We start from the raw sequence: 22,102 nt of genomic DNA on the forward strand, positions 1-22,102 counted from the left end.
CCTGAGGTGGTACAGAAAATGTAAAATGTGAGATTTAACCACATCCTCTAGCTTAAAGATACCAAAACATTTATAGAAACAACCCTTTTGCAAATACCGATGTTGAATTAACGTCAATGTCCCAAAAATGCACCACATGGTATGTATTTTCTTTCGTAAATACTAGTAATATATATACAATGTTGATTATGATTCTAACCCTGTAACCCATTAATGAGTTTGTAGAGTTTTGTATCATTCATCAATCCCCTAATTATATTATTAACTGGCTGTAAGGTTATGACAAAACGGGAAAATAAACTATAGCAACAATCAACTGTTAATGTGTATGATCAGTCGTATATAGAACCACAGTTTTATTAGTTATGATTATGAAACCGGCAATCAAACAATCAAGTTGTTAAAAACAGACAACTTACAGAATGCTTGCAAGCAAAATAGCGGTTGTAGTAGAAACCAAGAAGAAGAGGAAGAATCTAGGACATCAGCAGCGAGGGATTTTTTAAGTGTATTTTTCAACACAAATTATACTCATAGTGACCTTCAAGAGTTGCATTCTATACTCATAATGGCCTTAGAATCAATTTAATTAGAATACCATCAATTATTGTATTAATATATAATACATATTATATGGCGTCTTTCATCAAGGCAATTTGTAATTACTTTCCATGAATAGCATTAGATGATGCAGATATGGAATATCAACCAACAATGTGGCTAGTAGAAATGTACTAGAATCAGATGTCTTGTTTCTTGTATGAGAAACACAAGCATTTAACCATGCAATTTTCGATCTAATCAGTTTATATATAATCTTTTTTTTAAAAGAATCAACAACAGTGATCAATAAAGAAAATCACTAAGGATTTGAGGGACTCTTGGATATATGTGTCGATTAAACAAGTTCATACCAAAATGCATGTTGTTGTGAGGTGTCCATAAAATCTTGATAGAGGACTCTGAATCATGTTGGACCCTAAATGTCTTTCCATCGTCCCAAAATTCTGAGTTATCTGTTGTTTGCATCAGATCATCTCTATTTTTCCTAGGAACGAGTACAGCTCTAAACCTACGCTCATCCTCCTTATCCTTACAGTGTACAGAAAATGAAAGCATATTGTATGTTGAATTCAAGCATTCAGTCTTTTTCAATGAACTAAAAGAGACATATCCTACACATACCGTCCCATAAAAAGAAATCTCTGTTTCATTTGACTCCTGACCAAATAAAGAATGAAAATCTTCGTCTATGCCTTGCTTGATAGTTATATTAACACACACATCGTGCTCTTCAGATTTAACGAACATCAAAATCCCACAAAAGTAATCATACCAATCATGTGGAAGCCGCATTGTAAACTTCTTCTCCCAGTTGAGCCAAGGTACGAACCCCCTCCAGATATCAGAGTGTGAAAGGTTGAAACTTATAAAGTGATCTTTAGCGTTTCCCTGCCATATATAAAACATATTAGATTATGGCTAAACTTATTCTTCTTATGCTTGCCTTTATATACATAAAGAATGAAACTCAAAAGCTACACCTGGAGCATGGAGTCTAGTAATATGTCACCACCAAGTTTGTTCTCCCCCCGCAATATGTCGCCAACAAATTTGTTTCTCCCCAGAAGTGAGACTTTCCATAACCATTTACAGTTTGAAATATCTCCAAAGCTTTCAAGTGAGTCACAATAATCCGCTATAACAATAGCTATACTTTGTGGCAGCTCTGACAATTCTACAAGGTTATAGCATTCTGATATGTTGAGATATTGGAGCTGAGGAACTCGCAAGAGACTAAAATTCAACCGTACAAAACTATTTCCTTGTAGATAGAGTTCATGCAAGCTGGGTAACTCCCAAACAGCAACCGATCCGATGTCTCCATCTGCCAAATTGGACTCGCTGAGATCCAGCTTTCTTAAGCATCCTATGTGGTTCATCTTGTGAAGTAGAAAATTCTTCATGCTTTGTTGGATCTTTGAAAGATCCCTGCACCTTGAGAGTACAAGGGTCTCGATTTTCATTGACCGGGCAATGGGTGGAACCATCTTAAGATTTTTACAACAACTTATCTCCACGCAAACAAGCTTTTCCAAACGTCCAAATGATGGATGAATATCTTCTAAAAGCGGAGATCCATTAACCATGAATGATTGAAGATTTGGAAGCCCATCAAAATCTGGTGTCATGATTAGGTTCTTCAGGTTCTGAAGTTTGATAAATCTCAAGTTTGGTAGACACTGTTATATACAAGTGCACAAAAGTCAAAAAATTTCCAACAGTTCATGGAAAATCGGCACACACACACACAATGCTAAATCACCACTCAAATTCATGTACAAGAGAAGGGGAAAAATGTGAAATGCAGGGGAGACAGATAGAAAATTGTTTAGGGGAATTCCTGGTATTTTACTTTTATTTTCCATTCCTGAAAGATGCCAATAAGTAGTGGGATGGAATGTAAGGAATCATCTATCAATTTTGTGTGAGATTTCTTGTAGGAGAGACTAGCCTCTTGAAGTACTTGAATGGAAACTCAGAGTTATCCAATTGATTTTTTTTTTAATTATTACTTTCTAATTTGTGTTCTTCCTGTGGTGTTGTTGCAATTCAAAGTAAGGGTATAGCAAAGTGGTATCAGAGCACTATATGGCTCCTCCTGGAAACGTTTCTTAAAGTGGTACACATGTGCTTCTATTGAGAGAGAGAGAGAGAGAGAGAGAGAGAGAGAGAGGCAACTATTATTATTCTTTCATCCATTAAACAATAAGAAGTACCTTGTTACCCTCCCAAAGTTGTTTTGCATTGAGCCAGTTGAATGTTAGACAACAAAGCTCCCTTGGTGGAAAATGTTCTGGCACTATGATTAATGGAAGTGTACCCCCATTAACTTTTCTTTCATCCATTACACATGTCATTCTATTAGCCAAATAAATCCACCGAAGTTTCTTCATGTTTGTAGCGACCTGGAGAACACGTTGTGATTCGTCACTCCTACACCACCGACCATATATAGCCTCAATCTTGTCAAGGTTCTGGGATAGAGGAACAAAATGGTGTGAGGTCGAGTTAGAAGTGTTTCTTCATACATATTTATACCATGAAAATCATGCTTAACCATTACCGTCATTACATCCATAGCACATATTTTTAGAATGTCTTCCTTCTTCCAAACTCTACTATGTTTTTCAGGATTCTTGGGGTGTTTCCTTCTAACAATGTAATGTGCCATTTCTTGTACCAAATCATGCATATCAAACCTTCCATCTTCTGAAATAACTATGAGAGCCTTTTGGACCAACACCTTTATGCCTATAACAGGATGATAACCACAAACATCAAGTATCATCAGACTCTCTTCATCTTTCAACCGCCGCCTGAAGAAACATGCAATGTCTAGGAACAACTCTCTCTCCAGGGGCGTAAGTCCATCAAAGCTGATTTTTAGCTTTTCCAAAATATTAGCATCTGGAATTTCTTTCAATCTAGCCAAGGCACTCCTCCACTCATTCATCTCTTTATCACATAGAAAACGACCCAGAACTCTAAGTGCTAATGGGAGCCCGCCAGAATAAGAAACCACATCTTTTGAAAGCCTCTCATAATCTTCTATACGCCTGTGACCCCGGGGTGCATGCTTGTAAAAGAGCTTCATAGCCTCATCATTGTTTAACAAGCTAATATTGTGTATCACATCTACTTTGTCTCCGGTTAATACATGCTCATCTCTAGTTGTGGTTATGATTCGGCTTCCTTCACCGAACCAATCACGTGATCCAGCTAACTCTTCTAGTTGGTCAAGGTTGTCAACATCATCAAGAACAATCAAGACTTTTCTATATTGTAACCTATCCTTTAACATGCGCCTTCCTTCTTCAACTCTCCTTACCTCTAGTTTCTCTTGTTTCAAAATCCCAGAAAGAATTTCTGCTTGCAGATTTTCCAAACCGTCTTTATTACTTGATTCCTCCCGGATATTTTTTAGAAAGCAACAACCATCAAACATGCTAGAGATTTCATCATAGATTGAAGAGGCAAGTGTAGTCTTACCGCCACCCCCAACCCCCCATATTCCAATCATTCTCTTACCACCAAAACCAATTTGTGATATCAATCGTTGCATGCGGGCCTCTACTCCAACCAGGTTGTCATCCACACTTGAAGTTATGGGATGCAACCTACGTGAAATTGTGTCAACAATTGTTTTGATGCATTTGGACTCATGCCTGCAAATTGAATATAAAAGTATCATTAACACATGCTCACATTGACGAATAGACTTATCATAAACTACTACCCTAGACAATGTCTACCTTGCAAGTTCTTAGCAAAAGTTAGTCTCCAGTACTAGTGACAGCCAATTTATTATCATCACTATGTATTACCAGTTGTGTTTTCAAAGTAGCTAACAAAACTTCTTCGGATCAAACTTGTTGATTCCTTTCTAAAATATAGATACTGTTATTGGATTATTGCATACCAAAACTATAATTATTTGCATCGTTGTACATGACTAGTTGTACTCTAACACTTATATTCTACCATCGAGAATTTGGCGTTATCCTTTATAAGCCACGTATAAGGTATAAGTATATATGTCTTGTAACAGAGCCCAATATATTAAGCATAAAAAGTGCATAAAGAAAGAAGAAAAAAAACATTACCCGTTCGCAATATGCTCTGGTTCCCATCCAGAAATGTTACTTGCATCCACAAGTGCTTTTTTCCAAGATTCAACCTTCTTGTTGTTCTCCAACGCATGTTTGGCGAATGCTTCTCTGTATTTTCGTTTTTGTTTTCGAACTTCTGCTGGATCAACATTGTAAAATACGGGCATCACAATTTGGTTTCTCGCATCCTTGCATTTCATTATATGTACAAGTTCATCTAAGCACCATGAAGAATCTGCATAGTTTTTAGAGAATATGATGACAGCAATTTGTGATTCTTCAATAGCCTTCTCAAGGGATGGGCCGATTGATTCACCCCGAGGAAGTGTTTCATCGTCCTTGTAAGTGTAGATCCCTTGTTGTTCAAGAGCTGTGTAGAGATGATCAACAAAAGTCTTACGGGTATCTTCTCCTCTAAAACTAAGAAAAACATGGTACTTCCACACCTCAGAAGAAAAGGTCACATCGGAAGGAGAAGATGATGAAGATGCCATCGACATGTTGATTTGTTGAGATAGAATGTATGTGGTTTTAGCACCCTAATGAAATAAAATATATAGGGAGATGCGAGTCTCCGTTGCAACCTGTTATCATGTAGAAAAACCTCGTCAGAACTCATAATTGCACAAACAGGTTATAATGTAGAAAATCTCATAACTGGTCCTCGGCTGCATTTATTTATTTTTTTATTTTTGTCATAAAAGCTGGTTTGAAAGTATAATACAAGTTATAATTCAAAAGATAGGCATGAACTGATTTAGGTGATCTATATATGTTAGTTTTCACTCAATCACATCATACAAACTAGTCTTTTGCTCTTAATACTACATTCAGATGCAGATGAAATTTCCTAGCAAAACCAAACTTTAGTAGACTCGATCCCTTTTTAACCTTTTTACTTTGCAATCAACTAATATTTGCAAGCATATACTTTAACTTTCCATATAATTTTTTATTAATTTCTTTTCTTAAGTGGAATCGATTTGAGCTTTCCTCCACAACTCGACTCTTCTCTAGATTCGTTTATAGCATACAAAAAAACCTTAACTTACAAAAAAGTTACTATAATCATATAACTATATAACTATTCTTATTCAAAAACTTCATAATTCTGACGTGGGTCAAAATACGTGTCTGTGATTCGACAACGACATTTTCTTTAACTCGATGAGAAATTTTACTCAATAACTCGTATACCAATTCATTGACACTTCAATTTCTTTATTGATAACTTATACTTTATCAATTTACCAGTTTGAGGAACGTACCTAAAATTCGCAGCAACAGCAAACTCTAGCAGGCTCCCTTTCTAAGCTTTTTCGTTGCAATCGACTTAACTTGGCAAGCTTATACTTCAACTTTCATAGGAAATCTAATTTATGCTTTCAAGTTAATTGGATCGATTTGAGATTTTGAGTAGGTTGATACCTTTCTCCACAATTTGACACTTCTCTCTCAATTCTGTAGATCGGTCAACGAGGGAGCAAAGATAATCAGAAGGAAGTTATAGTTTCTTTAAATATATACTCGCGTTTTGGAGTTTCAACATTTAGTCGCCATACTTATATATATTTTACATTTTCGCCACTAAACCTTAAATTTCATTAGACAAAACTACAAATTTGGTCCCTGTGGTATTCAAAAAACTTTGGATAGGGTCCAAAAAGTTTCCAACTTGCATGGAAAGTCCAAAATCAAAGTTTTTCTGGGTTTTTGGTCCCTGATACACTTGAAAAGTCGATTTTGCCCTTTTCATTTCTTTTTTATATTTTCTTTATTTATTTTGGTATTTAACTAATTAAAAATAAAAAATAAAAAATAAAATCTCACCAAAACCCTCCTCTCTCTCTCTCTCTCTCTCTCTCTCTCTCTCTCTCTCTCTCTCTCTCAAGAAAGTCAAAAAAACCCGTTACTGTATTTTCCTAACCCTCTCGGCCTTTTCTCTCATTGTCCATCGACTACATCCCACATGCCTCCATCTACTTGACTTCTTCCTTACATGATCTGCCTGAACTCTTTCTTTCTTTCTTCTTTCTCTCCCTCTCCATCACATACTCTTTCACTCGCCCCTTTTCTCTCTCCTTCGCAATGAGTTTCTAGAGCGAATCCATGGATACTACTGAACTTGAGAAGTTCACAGCCTCACCCCTTACCCACGTTGCAACCGTAGACGTCCAATGGTTCGATTTCTGGGTGGATAACTTTGATTTATTGATTCGATGTTGAAGGTCAAGGGTTGGATGTGGTGATTTAAGTTCATTGGGTTTGATTTCATGGAATTTATGGGTCTTGGTCTTGATTTAGTTGCAGTTTTGTAATGGTTTTTGAACATGGATGAAGGTCTTGATTTAGTTGAGTTACAGAGTAAAATCGGAGGTCCGAATTTTATAAGAAATCAAGAAATCTGTGTGTATATATGTTCTTGTGAGTTTCAGAATTAGACTCCAAGAAATTTGTTGTTGCTGTGTTTGTTATGTTTTTCCCCATTCTTCTTCCATCTCGATTGTTGTTGCCAGACGCAAAGGGAATGAGGCAGTGGAGCTGCTATCGCTTGCCACCCGTCACCGACCTCCACCTCGTTGTCGCCACTGTTGTGAACCATCGCCACCTCCGAATGCTGCTTCCGTCGACCCTCTCTGTCCAGCCACCACTCTAATTTGAAGGTGATTGCCTTCCCCCTCTTGTTTGCTTCGTCCGATCGAGACAAGAGACTCACTGTGATGAGATTGTTTCCAATCAATGTAGGTGCTTTGCGCTAAAATGTGTGTGTCTTTGTGTTTGGGTTTCAATTTCTTTCTATTACTTGATTTTGGGTTTTGTTCATCAATTTGGGGTTATCAGAGATGAATTCCATGAGATTTTTGAGAAGACGAAGAGAGAGAGAGAGAGAGAGAGAGAGAGAGAGAGAGAGAGAGAGAGAGAGAGAGAGAAAGAGAGAGAGAGGGGTGGGGATACTTTTTTTTTTCTTTTTTCTTTTTTTTTAATTAAAATAACATTAGAATAATTATAAAAAATACAAAAAAGAAAATAAAAGGGCATAATCGTCTTTTTAAATTTTTTTGGACCAAAAACCCAGAAAAACCTTGATTTTGGACCTTCCATGCAAGCTGGAAACTTTTTGGACCCCATCCAAAGGTTTTTGAAAACCACAAGGACCAAATTTGCAGTTTTGTCATTTCATTATTTCATTATTTATGCTAATTTGTCAAATAAGTGAATAACCTAAACTATATTTTTAAGATCATCAACATTAACATCATTTTCCTCATAAAAGAATTGTGTTAAATGATACAAATAGTGATTCTTCTTCAAGCAACATTTTATATCAAAAAATACGGGTATATGTATATTTGTTTTTTTTAACTTAATTAGTTTTTAAAACTAGTTTTCATAAAAACCCAACATAGTTTGTTTTTTGGTTCAACCAGTCAATTTTTTTATTTTTTTTTTCAGATTAACTATAGGAGGTTGTCCATATTATTCAAAGAGGCCACTTTAAGGGTTTTATGTTGAGTTATGGAGCCTTTTACATGCAAGATTACTTGTGTAATTTAAGAGAGATCACGTATTTATGAAAACAAATAATAAGTAATTATAGAAGCCATAAGGATCCAAACTGTAATTTAATTTGTAAAAATAATAATAAATAAATAACAACCTGGACCTAAAGGTGCAAAACATTGCAAACTATATGGGCAATATTAAAAACTACACTGGACCAAAAGAGTAATTTCAGAAAATTAAAACTTCAAAGACCAGAAATGCAATTCATGTAAACTAAAACTTCAAGGACCCAAAATGTAATTATGGAAAAATTAAAACTATAGGAACCAAAAGTGTTATTTGCTTATTTCTTAGACCAAAAGTGTAGTTCTGCAAATTTATACTACGAGGACCAGAAGTGTATTTATGAAAATTGAAAATTACAGGGGCCAAAAATTTATACTACGAGGACCAGGCCAGAAGTGTAATTTATGAAAATTGAAAATTACAGGGACCAAAAATGTAAGTCCATGTTCTTCGTAGATCCCGCATCATACCAATCTTGGCCTCCATCTTCCCCTCGGGGTGGACAAATATCCACATGACTTGTCCAACATAAGATGTTCATGGCTGTCTGGGCAAGCATTGCAAAAAGACCGAGATAACCACGTGGCTGTATCCTATCATTTGTCTTCAATTTCCACCCATGCAATAGCATTAATTAGCAAGCCAAAATATGAAGGCATGTAGCAGCGGACTATACCCCACTCCACATGAGCACACAGGTGAAAACAGAGAGCAAAAGTAGTTTCCCCCATACGATTGCTTACCGACCCTCTACAAACACATACCATCCGATCTTTAATTGATGCCTATAAAAACAAGTCAACAGAAATAAAGATTACAGAATTTTGTATTCTGATGTGAAAAATGATGGATACAAAATTTGATTTGATGTTGACAATAAATAAGCGTTATGAAAGACAAAAGGTAATAAAGCTTACCTTATTCCAGGGAAACAAATAGTTGTTGGTAAACCAAAGCTTTCTCTAGTTCTTTAACGACCACATTCATTCTTGGGCGTTCTTTTCCGGGACACTTCAAGCATTGATGTGCAATGGCTGAAAACGTACTCAAGGAAGCCGGGTTCATCTGATTTCGTAGATCGGAATCAATGATCTCATCTAATGTTCCTTTTTCATAATGATTTTGGGGTAATTCCCCTGAAAAAGGCTCATCAAGATGCTTTGAAACACCCACTAGCTTTCCACACAAGACTTCAAACATCACTACTCCAAAAGAGTAAACATCGGATTTTTGTGTGAGAATGCCATGTTTATAGTACTCTGGATCAACATATCCCGGCGTGCCACATACTTTAGAGATAAGAACCGTACATGGCACATTTGCAAGAGCTATTTTGGACAACCCAAAATCCGAAATCTTAGCTCTGAAATTCTCATCCAATAGGATGTTTGCACTCTTCATGTCACGATGGATAATCCTATGTTCCTTTCCAATATCATCATGGAGGTACTTTAACCCTTGGGCAACATCTAAGCAAATTCGAAGACGTTGGATCCAGGTTAGATCCTTCTTATGTAAATGTTGGTCAAGACTCCCATTACTTTCATACTTATAAACAAGGATTTTCTCGCCACCTTCGTCGCAAAATCCAACAAGAGATACAAGGTTGTTATGTGTATAAGCCGAAAGCAATGCAATCTCCATCATGAATTCATGGCCTCCTTGATAAGACCTCGGATCCAACTTCTTTACTGCAATTGTGCCATGTTCATTTTTGGCTTTATACACCATCCCAAATCCACCCTTCGCGATGATATATTCTTCATTGAAGTTGTTGGTTTCCATAACTAAATTTCGTAGAGGAATCTTCAACTGCGACAAATCTCGAAGTATAATGGGGTCTTCAATAGGATTTAAACTTGTATCAACAAGGTCTTCCTGCATAATGGATGTATAGTGTGAATGATTATCAAGTAAGAATCCTTTACTTGAAAAGCATAGCACATTGCCTAAATTGATACAAACATGACAGTACATTGTTATTTAACAAAATATGATGACTATTAGTTTGTTATTATATTATTGTATTTTATAGGATAGCAGACATTAACTTTGTATTTGTCAAGGTAGCTTTGTGAAAATATGTTCCTAAATATTCTAGGGCTTTCCACCTCGTATTGATTAGGGATGGCAATTGATGACATGGCACGACAAAAATACACGACACGAAACGAAATTGAGACGAAACTGAAATTCGAATTCATGTTCGTGTCGTGTTCATGTTCAAAATTTGACACGAAATTGACACAATTTAACATTTTTTGTCGTGTTTGTCGTGTTATGCATGAATACATATTAATTAAATACATTAATTGTTATTTCATGTTATATTTGTCGTGTCGTGTGTGTTTTTCGTTTTTTAATCGGTTTGTTTTCGTGTTAGTTAAAAAAAACCCAAGATCGTGTCGTGTTACATAAAACTTTATTGTGTCGTGTCAGACAAAACACGACATGATGGCCCGATTTGCCACCCCTAGTATTGATTATATATGTTTGGATCTGATTCAATGCAAGACATCTCTCTCTCTCTCTCTCTCTCCCCCCCCCCCCCCCCCCGACCGGCGATTCTCTCCTTTTCTCCAATGGCAAAAAAAACTTCATCCAGATCTAATGACCACTAAAATCAGAAACTTTATACCCCTTACCTTGGAGATGGAGAGTGGCTAATATACTTCTTGGGTAGAATTATTTAAAATATAATATTGTGCCTTCCAAGTTCTCGATCTCCTTCAACCCATGACCAACTCTCCTACTCCTGTTGCAGCCGGCGGAAAAGATGCACCCAAACCCATCGATAGAACTGTGACAGCGTCTTGATGCCATAGTTCTACAGTGGATTTACACAGCACTATTTCAAACAATCTCCTTCACACGATTCTCAAACCAAATTCCTTGGCTACCCATGCATAGAAAGCTCTTGAAAGCATTTTTCAAGACAATCAAAATGAATGTGCTCTCTACCTTGAACACAAACTGTTACAACAAAGCTTTCCAATTTTCCAAATTGTTCGGCCTACTGCAAAGCCTTGAAGATGCTATCTGATCAATTATCTAATGTTGGTTCACCTGTTTCAAACCAACACCTTGTTTTACAATTGATTGCAGGTCTCACAAAAGCATACGAAGGCATTGTTACGATGATACAACAAACAAAGCCTCTTCCAGAAAAATAATGCAACCAAAGCGGCTGTTGCGAACTCCTCCGCACTCACTGCTCACACTCAATCCTTTAGGCCCTCTTACCACTCATCTAATTTTCAAACAAATCGTAGGCATGGCCACAGTCGAGGAAATAGAGGCCGCGATCGAGAAAAACGAGGCGGTGGACAATATGACAGTGGTCGTGGCTCGCAACAACCACATTCACCATGGAATAGACAACACTCATTATCTCCCTCACCACAACTGTGGGTTGCTCCTTATGGGTAATTCTAGTGGCCACCTCCACAAACCCTTCCTTGCCCTTACCCTACTACTACTCGGACACAATCACCTATATATGCATCGTCGAATGCACCCGTACTGCTTGCATCCAAACTACCTGTGCAAAACATAGTCCTAAAGCTACTGAAAATAAAACAGAACTAGGTCTACTTTCTCCTAAAGACTTGGTAAACAAATACCATTTATTCTCCACTAACTTTTGGTCAAACAAAAGACCAAGTCAGAATTATTAACTAACACCATTCCATCTCCACCCAATTACTCTATTTTCACAGATAACACTCCTCACCTTATCCGTTGGCATACTACTATTGCTAGCACCACCACCGAACTCACCTCCCCAAGTACCAAGTACCACTGCAGGTACATCATCATCGGCCTCACCCATTTCTTCACCAACGCCATCTCTCCCTACTCCTCCACCCCTTCCCCCACTACACTTCGTATATAGTCGTTGTACTCATCCTTCCCCATAACCTCTACACTCCAACACACCTACCACTTCTACCCAACTATCACGTACCATGCAAACTTGTTGTATGTGTAACACCCCGTTTATTTAATAAATAAATAGACAAATTAATGAATTAATAGTAGCCCTAAAATTAATAATTATATAGCAAGGTGTGGGTCTCGAGGAGTTAACTGTCATAATTTTAGAAGGGGGGATCAAAGTGTAAAATCCGAACTTGATTTGTAAGTAATATTGAAGACAGCGACTGCTTGGTAACAATTAGGACTCAATATGAAAGGAATTTGGAAGCAAGGATAAAATGTAAATTCTGGATTTATATTGTAGAGATTTATGGAATCAGCGAGTGGACTCAGCGAGTCTGGGCGAGAAAAACCCTAATCCCAGAGGTTGTGCCCTATATAAAGCACATTATAACCCACCCTCAGCCTCTTTACTCCCCTTTTGAGTTCCAAAAATCTTAGAATTGAGTGAGCCTTCATTATGTGAGAGAATAGAGCCTTGGAGGAGAGAGTCTTGGAGAGGGCTTGAAGATCAAGGGCTTTGCTGCAAAGGAGTGGTGTAGATCCGGGATTTACTTTAGTTGGGGCTTTCATTTGAGGTAATAGTCTGTTGTTTGGGCTTATGTGCATCTAGATCTATCTTATGTTTGAGTTTTGGGCATTTTGGAGTATGGATGAGATCTATTTCGAGTTTGGAGTAGATCTGAGGTTGCTACCTCAAATATAGTTTGGTAATAACCCAGAGAGTCATAAAGTTTAGGCCAATAAGTTGTTGGTGAAGCCCCTTTGTTACAAACCCTAGCCCTAGAGTGTTCTAAGCTGATAACTCCTTGGTTATCCGTAAAGTTTGCCACTTTACGTGGGGGTTAGGCTCTAGAAGAATGGATCTATGGATTTGAGCCCCTGCATGGCTCGAAAAACCATTGTATGGATTAAGAACTAAAGAGACTCGGCGAGTCACATGGGTGTACTCGATGAGTTGTATGAACATGAGCATGAACTCGGCGAGTTGGAAGAACATCTCGGCGAGTCTGTTGAAGATTACCTTGGACTCGGCGAGTCTGTTCTTGGACTCGGCGAGTCAAGTCGGGAAACCCCAAACCCTTCGAGTTAAGACTCGAATCAGTGAGTTGAGTGGAGACTCAGTGAGTTGCACAGGTCAGGACTCGGAAATCGGTAGACTCGGCGAGTCAGGGGATGACTCAGCGAGTCGAGTCGCGAAGGAAAAGATCCTGAGCGTATGAACTCGGCGAGTAGGGTCAACCTGGAAGGTTGACTTTGGCCAGGACTTTGACTTTGACCAGAGTTGACTTAGTTGACTGTTGAAGGGCAGTTTGGGACTAAGTGTTATATTTGGTATTAGTAGATCGGGGAGTCATTGGAGTAGCAGTGCGGGAGTTGTCAGATAGCGGTCAGAAAGGTATCAGCAAGAACTTCAGCAGTGCAGGTGAGGTACCTTCCAGTAGCGGTGGGTCTACGGCCACAATGTCGGTCCACCAGTAGGAGTTGTATGTTAGATGATTGTCTTTGTGATATCATCTAGGTTTGCTACTACCTGATATGTTATATGCTGGCATGATATGTTATATGTGATAGTAATAGAGTTCGGTTGTTAGGACCGGAGGATAGGTCAGGCACCCCAGATATGTCTGACAATATGTGATGATATGTTTGTATGCTGGCATGATATGTTATATGTGATAGTGGTAGTAGGAGGGGAATAGTCCCCAAGTTCGGTTGCTAGGACCGAAGGGTAGTTCGGACACCCCAGATATGTCTGATAGTATGTTTATGTTATGATATATGTGATAATAGCAGTAGGGGGTGAAATAGTCCCCGAGGGTCGGTTGTTAGGACCGACAGATAGGTCAGCACCCCAGAATGGCTTGACATGGGTAGGTCCGCACCCCAGAATGGCTTGACACGGGTAGGTCGGCACCCCAGAATGGCCGTACCGGGTAGGTCAGGCACCCCAGAACTGCCCGACAGTATGTATGCTTTGTGATTGTATGGTATGTGGTATGATGGGGGAACTCACTAAGCTTTGTGCTTACGGTTTTCAGTTTTGGTTTCAGGTACTTCGTTTTCAAAGGAAAGGAGTCGACTCGATCATAGCGCATCACACTATGTTTTCTGCACACAAGATCCTTGGGATTTACGCTCTGATATGGTTTTATGATATTATGTTTCTGATTACTGACACTTGGGTTTTGACATGAGACGTTATTATCAATGTTTTTATACTGATGGTTTTATGTAATAACATAATTAAAATGAAATTTTTGACCTGTATTTTTGGGATGTTACAATTTGGTATCAGAGCCTTGGTTTGAGGGATTCGGGCACTCTCGGATGTGTCTGAACTCAAACTAAGGACTTTGTATGAAAATTTTCAAAAGTAAAATCATTTTATAAAAGAAGTTTGAAAAGAGAAAAGAACTTTGAAAAGAACAAGGTGTGTGATGCGTGCAATCAACCGAGCTCAAGTAAGTATTCCCAAATTACCCATACAAGTTATGTTACCAGTTTCAGTTTCAGTTTCAGTTTCAGATCAGTTCAGTTTCAGTAAAACAGCATGCTAGTATAGGACTAAGGATCTAGGAGGATGTCTTATGTGCCTGCTTTATGTGTTTCAGCTTGATGAGAATTGCATGCTAGTATTGAGTAGACAGTAGTAGAATAGCCTGTGTAGGTTATGTCTGATAGTATGAGCTTAGCATTGTATGCTAGTATAGTTTCTTGTTATGAGAATAGTTTTGCATGAGTATGTTTCCTTTATCCGAATGCTGCTTGTTTTGTGCTTTGTGGGACTCTGAGTGATGGGAGTTAGTCATTAGGTGAATACGTCACGTCACATGTGGTCAGGGTTGAATAATCTCAGAGTGTCGGATTTGACCCTATTGTGCAGCTCTCGTCTGAGTCTAACCGTTGTAGGGACGAGTCTTTTACTCGAAGGATTATCCGAGACTCATTGCATGTGATGGTATTCAGGTGGTGGCTAATTGGCATTACAAGGAGGCCTTCAGCAGCTAAGGACTGGTTTGGGTGGAGTCTGAGGTTCCCTAGGGCAAGCCTAGGAAGGTAGTAGCAGAGATCAGTAGCAGGAGAGTGACTTGGTGGAGTTGAGGTAATTTTTGAAGAAAGTACGAATATATGTGGAAGGTAGTATGGGCCCGTACTACTGAAAGCAGAGGATCCGTACTTGAATCAAGAGGGGCTGAGACAAGATCAGGCAACTTGTAGAGTGTGTGAGAGATCCCTCAGCAGCGGTGTGTATATTGATCAGTAATGTGTTATGTTTGCAGCATGGTGACATTGCGTGCGATACCAGTTAGCAGTTCAGGTACCAGGGAGGGATCTGACTCAGGTTCTAGAGTCGGGCAACTTGATGATCAGATGAGGGATTTCATTTCCGCATAGATTGTGCGCAACATCATTGATCAGACTCCAGTGATTTTTGGTTCGGTTAGAGAGGCCATCGTGGAGCTTATGGACGGTCATCTTGAGGCCTTTAGGGCCGGGATAGTATCAGGACAGTTTGGGGCTCGTCTAGAGCCCGATTCTTATGGAGTTCGGGGATCCATCAGAGAGGGGGATTCCATTTCTGGCTTATTCCATCAGGAGTCAGGAGTGAGTGGGGCACCCTGTCTCCAGGAGAGACCCTTACATGACTGGGTAATTAATGAGGTTTCAGGGACCGCTAAGTTCCAGGGACAGCCAGCTGCTGTTCATACGGTTGATGGAGTAGTCGGGGTCACTCGAGAGCAGGAGATTGGTTTGGATAGGCAACTCGGAAAAAGGAAGCAGGCACGTGTTACAGGGAGATTGGGAAGGAGTGTGGAGTCCTGCTCAGCATTCAGATAGTAGTAGAGTCTTGTAAGTCTACGGGGGTAGCCGTAGCACTCATTAGCAGTCAGATAGTAGTAGAGTGTTGTAAGTCTGCGGGGATAGTCGTAGCATTCACTATCAATCAGATAGTAGTAGTGTTGTAAGTCTGCAGGGGTAGCCGTAGCATTCACTAGCAGCCAGGTTATTAGGAAGTTGTAAGTATGTGGATGTAGCCGTAGCATTCGTCAGGTTAGTAGATAGCATGAGCGTGTTGTTTGGACGCGGGAGAAGCAGTAGTACCCACCAGCTCGGGTACAGTAGTGAGGATATGGAAATCCAAGGGTTGGATTTCGGATTTCCCAAGTGGTTTAGTTATGGTTAAGTCAGCGATTCGACAGTTGGATCGTCTCCACTGGCCGCCGTGTCGGGTGGCAGTGTGCTTTGTTTAGATTGTGACTCGTTTGGATGTTTGGACATGGGCCTAATAAACCTTAATGGGCCTAATAAACCTTAGTGGGCCGAATGAATACCTAATGGGCCCAATAAAACCCTAATTGACCTAAAAGCCCAAACATGTGACTAATGAGCCTAATGAACCCTAATTGATCAAAAGACCTAGCTATTGGGCCTATTGGGCGAAGATGGGGTTGGAAACCCTAATTAGGGTTTAGAAAACCCTAATAGTAGATTTATGGGCTTTGGACTTATCGTGTATTAAGCCCAATCACACCATATGATTTAATTAGAAGAATGATGGACTTAATGAATTATGTCCTTAATGGGTTAAGTGAGAAACACTTAGCCTTAATCATCATTTTATGAGAAATCCTAATTTCACTTGGGTTTATTATTGGGTCTTTCTATTGGGCCTTGATGATTGGGTTATTAATGGGCCATCCAAGATCAAGCAAATGGACTAGTATAATTAATGGGCTTTAAGGTAAGGCTCATATGAGGAGTTAAACCAATTTGGAAATTAGGTCATAAATGGGCCATAGTTTGGGCCTTTATGATTATGTGGTATTGGGCCATTAGAATGTTGGACTGGACTAAATGGTTGGGCCTTATGGTAAGACCTTATAAAGGTTTGGGCCCAATTTGGAAAATCGGGCCATGTGTTGGGCTTTGACTCATAGTTGACTTTTGGGCTTTTGGATTGGGCCTTGGGCTTAAATCAAGCCAAGATAGGGGTAAAGTATTCTTTTGCCCTAACATGGACTTATGATTATGTGTTAGAACCCAATTATTAATTAGGTGTTATTTTGATGTTGACGGATTCGGGAATCTGTCAGCCAGCAACCACAACTTTATCCGCGGGACTTCAGCAGTGTGAGATGAGTCTCCTCACTGTTTGTATGGGTCTAAGGCACCAATGTTAGCCCATTTAGTTTATGTATGATAGGAAGACCCAGAGGTTAGCCCTAGGCATTATTCATGAAAGACCAGGAGGCGGCTCCTGGCACACAATATGTTATTATGTATGGTAGGAAGACTCGGGGGTTAGCACTAGGCAATATGTATAAAAGACCAGGAGGTGGCTCCTGGCACACTGTATGCTATTATGTATGAAAGACCGGGAAGTGGTTCCTGACACACTATATGCTGATTAACTAAGTAGAGTAGTATGTATGTCAGTTGTCTTTGTGATACTTGCATGGAAAACCAGGAGATGGCTCCTGGCACTTGTCTGTGAGACCAAGGGGGTGGCCCCCAGCTTGGCAAAAAAGACCACGTGGCGGCCCGTGGCATAATGACAAGACTATGTTTGGCACATAGCATCTTTACTAATTACGAGATATGTATGGTTCATGGTTATGTATGATGGTATGCGAGTATGTGTTTATATGTTAGACAGTATCCGGTTGAAAGAGACCGAAATGGTAAGCCAGCACCTAGATATGCTAGGCAGTATGTTGATATGTATGGTATGTGGTATTTTGGGAACTCACTAAACTTCATGCTTACGGTTTTCAGTTTTGGTTTCAGGTACTTCGTTTTCAAAGAAAAGGAGTCGGCTCGATCGCAGCGCATCACACTATGGTTTTCCGCACATGAGATCTTTGGGATTACACTCTGATATTGTTTATGATAACGTGTTTTGATTATTTCTACTTTGGCTTTGACATGACATGATGTTATAGATGTTTTATTATACTGTTGGTTTTATAATAACTTATTTAAAAAAAGATGAAATTTTTGGCCTTCAATTTTGGAATGTTACAGTATGACTCGTCTATCCAACAACAACCCTCCACTTAGCCTCCACTCCTCTGTTTCTATTTCTCCCTTGCCCAAAAAAACTATCAAATCCCTACTATCGACAGCTTGTTGGGGCACAACAATACTTAACTTTTACGCGACTTGACATAAGATACGTTGTCCAACAAGTTTGCATGCACATGTATGCTCCAAGCACCACCCATTTTACAACCCTAAAACGCATACAATGTTACATTAACGGGACCATTGATCACGGACTCACGATTTGTTACTTGCACTGACTTTTACTACTTCTCTTCTATCCCATACTGATGCTAACTAACTAGGTGGGATGCCCAGACACCCGCAAATCGACATCCGTCTATTGTATATTCATGGGTAATAATTTACTTTCATGTTCTTTCAAAAGGCAACCCACAATTTCACGATCAAGATCAAGTGTCGAAGCTGAATACAATGGGGTTGCAAATGTGGTATCTGTGTCTTGCTAGTGTCGAAGCTGAATACAATGGGGTTGCAAATGTGGCATATGTTGTGTAAATTGCACCACCAACCCCATAAAGCCACTCTTGTATATTGTGACAACATTAGCACAATATATATTTCCACTAATCCGGTGCAACATCAAAGAACTAGCACATCGAGATCGATATTCATTTTGTCAGGGAAAAAGTGGCTCGAGGTGATGTTTGCATTTTTCATGTACCTTCTAGATTTCAAATTGTTGACATATTTACCAAAGGCCTACCGTGGATTCTATTTGAAGATTGCAAGTCCAGTCTCAACATCAGAAATCCTTATATGTTCCGACTAAAAGGGTGTATTAGTCTGTTATTATATTATTGTATTTTATAGGGTAGCCACCATTATCTTTGTATTTCTCAAGGTAGCTTTATGTAAATATGTCCCTAAATAGTCTAAGGCTTTCCACCTTGTCTTATATATTTCAATGCAAGACACAAACATTTTAGCCTCTTTTATTGACAAAAGGAAGGAATAACGGTTGACCCCTCCTCCGATGTTATGACAAGATAATTGTATTGTAACTGTCTAACTGATATATGAGGGCAAAAAATTCCCAAATGATGAAATGAAATATTAATTCGTTGTCAACAACAAATATTATGTACCTTAACGAGGCCAGGTAGCCTAATGGTAACTAGATCTTCGAGCACCTCTATTTTGTCCAGAGATAAGGTGGTATATAGTATATCAACATCACCAAACTCATCAAAATCCTCCTGTAGTAAACATGATTTGTGGTAGTTTTAGATGCTTTTTCCAAATCACAAAATTGAAAATTCCTTGATCTTAAGTTTTTGAGAAGGTGACAAAGAATCAAGAACCTCAAAGGAACTATTGAGAGAATGTGAAAGGGAAAAACAAATTGTAACCTGATTTCGTTCCACATAGTCATCAATGAAGTCTTTATCGTCGTCGACTTGCTCAGGACTCAATTCATCATTATCTAGCAACCTCAATATCAACTCTAGCTTCATTATATGAGCCTTGTGCCTAGCAATTGATGATCCTAAATGAGTCTATGAAACAAAACGTATCCAGTAAATTTTAAAGAAATGGTGTCTATTATGAGGTGAAATTTAAAACACTGAATCTATTATTATTCATCATATTACCAGTCTCGGAAGTCTTGCTTTTCCTTTCTTTACGAATAGCTCCTCCATCTTAGCCTCAAAGCTATCGATTTGAAATTCCAACTCAGACACCTAACCATTTATATACCAAAATCAAATCCAAACACCTAATCATTTATAAGCAAGAATCAAAGCCAGCACTCGAGCAATAAAACAAAGAGAGGCCTTCAAATCAGTAGTATAGTATCATACCGTATCGTTCAACCACTCTCTAGTCTCTGACTTGTCTTTATCATTTTGAGCCTACAAAAGATCATGTTTACAATGTCAAAAGGTGATTTCTATATATTCCCAGTTTCAGTATAATATGCAAAAAGAGATGCAATAGCTACCGTTTTAGGCTGCTTTCCCAGACCTTCCTTAGAGAAAGCTTTTCTCTTTGACTCCTTTTCACAAATCCTATAGCGTTCCATTCCTCGCTCAATAAGCTTGCGAGCATCCTTCAGAACCTGCTCATAAGAGGCACTAACCTACAAAGAAGGAAGTAGAGGAAACAAGAAATAAACATCTGATTTTTAGCATAGAAACTAAAACTAGATTAAATTTGAGACAATGGCAACAATATCAGAAATTAAGAATGAAACTACAACACATCTAATGTTTTACTCATGCACAAATGTTGATGCACTGTCAATGCATTAGACAACACATATAAACCCTGATGAAGCTAAAGTTATTTATCATCGACAATGGCAACAAAAAAACATCATTTGCATGAACACATCAAGCAACTTATTTTTACTTCAAAACCATGCTCTTAGTGAGGAACACAATGTCAACCCATCATATCTTTTATATACATATACTTGTCAAGGTAACCAACATACAACAAGTTGTCAAAAAATATTAGATAGTTGGTAAGTGATGCTAGTCTAATGATGTAACGCATAAGCACCACACCCATGTACTTTAAAGATATCATATGTTGTTAACGAAATCTTTCATCAACAGTACAAAGAAGGTAGGGAATTAAAATGTTAGATGGTTCTCCACCGTGGATGAGCAGAATTTGTTTCATAAGGCGACTAGACGGCAGGGTAATCAGGATAATGTCCATCGTGAGTCAAGTGCAATAACAAAGTAATACAAAGGGGAACAAGAATGACCTTATCCTTGATCTCGCTAGACTGTAACCATATCTTAATCTGGTCCCTGTACCTTTGAAGTTTCTTAATCTCCTTCTTCAAATCGGCCTCAAACTTATCCTTCTCATAGGCATTGTCAGTATAGTAAACCTAAAATATGAGATTTGAACATGCGGGCATGAAACCTTCAGCATTCAGATTACATAAAAACCAGAAACGTCAATAATTCAAATAAATTTAAAAACAATTACGCATACCTTGTTCAAGTGCTGTCGAAAACATCAACACCTTCCTGAACTTTCTTTAGAACTCGATCGATCTCCCCTTGAAGCTTTCTACTGGATCCCATTGATAGAAGTTGAAATTGGATTGTGAAACCTAAGCATCCAAAACCTTCGCCGACAATATATATGGTGATGAGACGTGATTATATTTTGTGCAAGTGGGTTCCAATGTGGTATGGGTACCCGGCATTCCCAAAGATATTTTGGGCCGTGGCTAAAGTAGAAAATGGGTATATAATTAAACTTAAATAGAATATTGAAATTTTTTTAGTATTAATATCATTGTTAATTTATTACTAGATTGAGTTAGATGATGTACTTCACAAGCTACAGGAGTCGAACACGGATCCATCAAAAACTAAAAAAACATGTAAATATCAGGTATTGTACATTTAAAAAAGAGAGAATATTAAATGTAAAGAATCTTTCAAGGTATGTTAAAAGGTGGAACATAAGAAGAATCGAACACGGAGCATTTTGATTGAATTTGTTAAGCGGCCAAATATTACTCAACTACACTACCAATAACATTATAAAATAAATATTTCTTATACATCTATATAAAATAAATCGAAATTGGGCCCTAACTATATTTGGGCCCTGGCCGTTGCCCAGATTGCCTACCCTCACAAGCCAGGCCTGGTGTACCATGTTTATAGACTAATTAAAAGGAGATTTGTTTCCTAATCCACCTTAAAAAATGAAAGAGAAAGAAAATGAAAGACCGTGAAATAATTAATTTAATTTCACTAAAAAGTATATATTATTTCTTAGATTATTTTAAACAAAATTATATAAGCGATTTATTGGTTAATCACATCTCCACAATTGGTTTATCAAATGTAACAATTTTAATCCTTGTTAAATTT

At 38.4% G+C, this 22,102-nt stretch overlaps 2 protein-coding genes across 2 annotated transcripts; both read right to left on the reverse strand.

Moving 5' to 3' along the window:
* Positions 1–695: 695 nt before the first annotated feature.
* On the reverse strand, positions 696–6,147 carry LOC145068888 (TMV resistance protein N-like). The gene is made up of 6 exons (XM_079015854.1): positions 5,942–6,147; positions 4,668–5,257; positions 3,128–4,229; positions 2,781–3,038; positions 1,545–2,243; positions 696–1,452 (listed from the first exon to the last, which is right to left on the reverse strand). Exons 2-6 carry the CDS (start codon positions 5,171–5,173, stop codon positions 847–849), a joined length of 3,171 nt encoding a protein of 1,056 aa, XP_078871980.1. The 5' UTR covers positions 5,174–5,257; positions 5,942–6,147; the 3' UTR covers positions 696–846.
* Positions 6,148–8,495: 2,348 nt separating this feature from the next.
* LOC145067009 (putative serine/threonine-protein kinase PBL28) lies at positions 8,496–21,224 on the reverse strand (the record flags this gene model as incomplete). Its single annotated transcript, XM_079014238.1, has 9 exons — positions 8,496–9,028; positions 9,161–10,121; positions 19,340–19,450; positions 19,604–19,750; positions 19,847–19,936; positions 20,057–20,107; positions 20,197–20,334; positions 20,971–21,099; positions 21,207–21,224. Coding segments are annotated over 8 exons (1,644 nt in total), but the record flags the coding sequence as incomplete, so codon positions are not given.
* Positions 21,225–22,102: the final 878 nt, after the last annotated feature.

This window comes from Lactuca serriola, chromosome 8 (genome assembly GCF_051521515.1).
Source record: "Lactuca serriola cultivar US96UC23 chromosome 8, Lser_US96UC23_V15, whole genome shotgun sequence".
Taxonomy (NCBI): domain Eukaryota; kingdom Viridiplantae; phylum Streptophyta; class Magnoliopsida; order Asterales; family Asteraceae; genus Lactuca; species Lactuca serriola.

Excerpts from the sequence above, each read along its gene's own strand:
- LOC145068888 (XM_079015854.1), bottom strand. The coding sequence starts at position 5,173 with ATGTCGATGGCATCTTCATCATCTTCTCCTTCCGATGTGACCTTTTCT. Across the intron at positions 3,039-3,127 it reads GTGCTATGGATGTAATGACG|AACCTTGACAAGATTGAGGC; the intron begins GTAATGGTTAAG and ends CCTCTATCCCAG. Across the intron at positions 1,453-1,544 it reads TACTAGACTCCATGCTCCAG|GGAAACGCTAAAGATCACTT; the intron begins GTGTAGCTTTTG and ends TATATATGGCAG.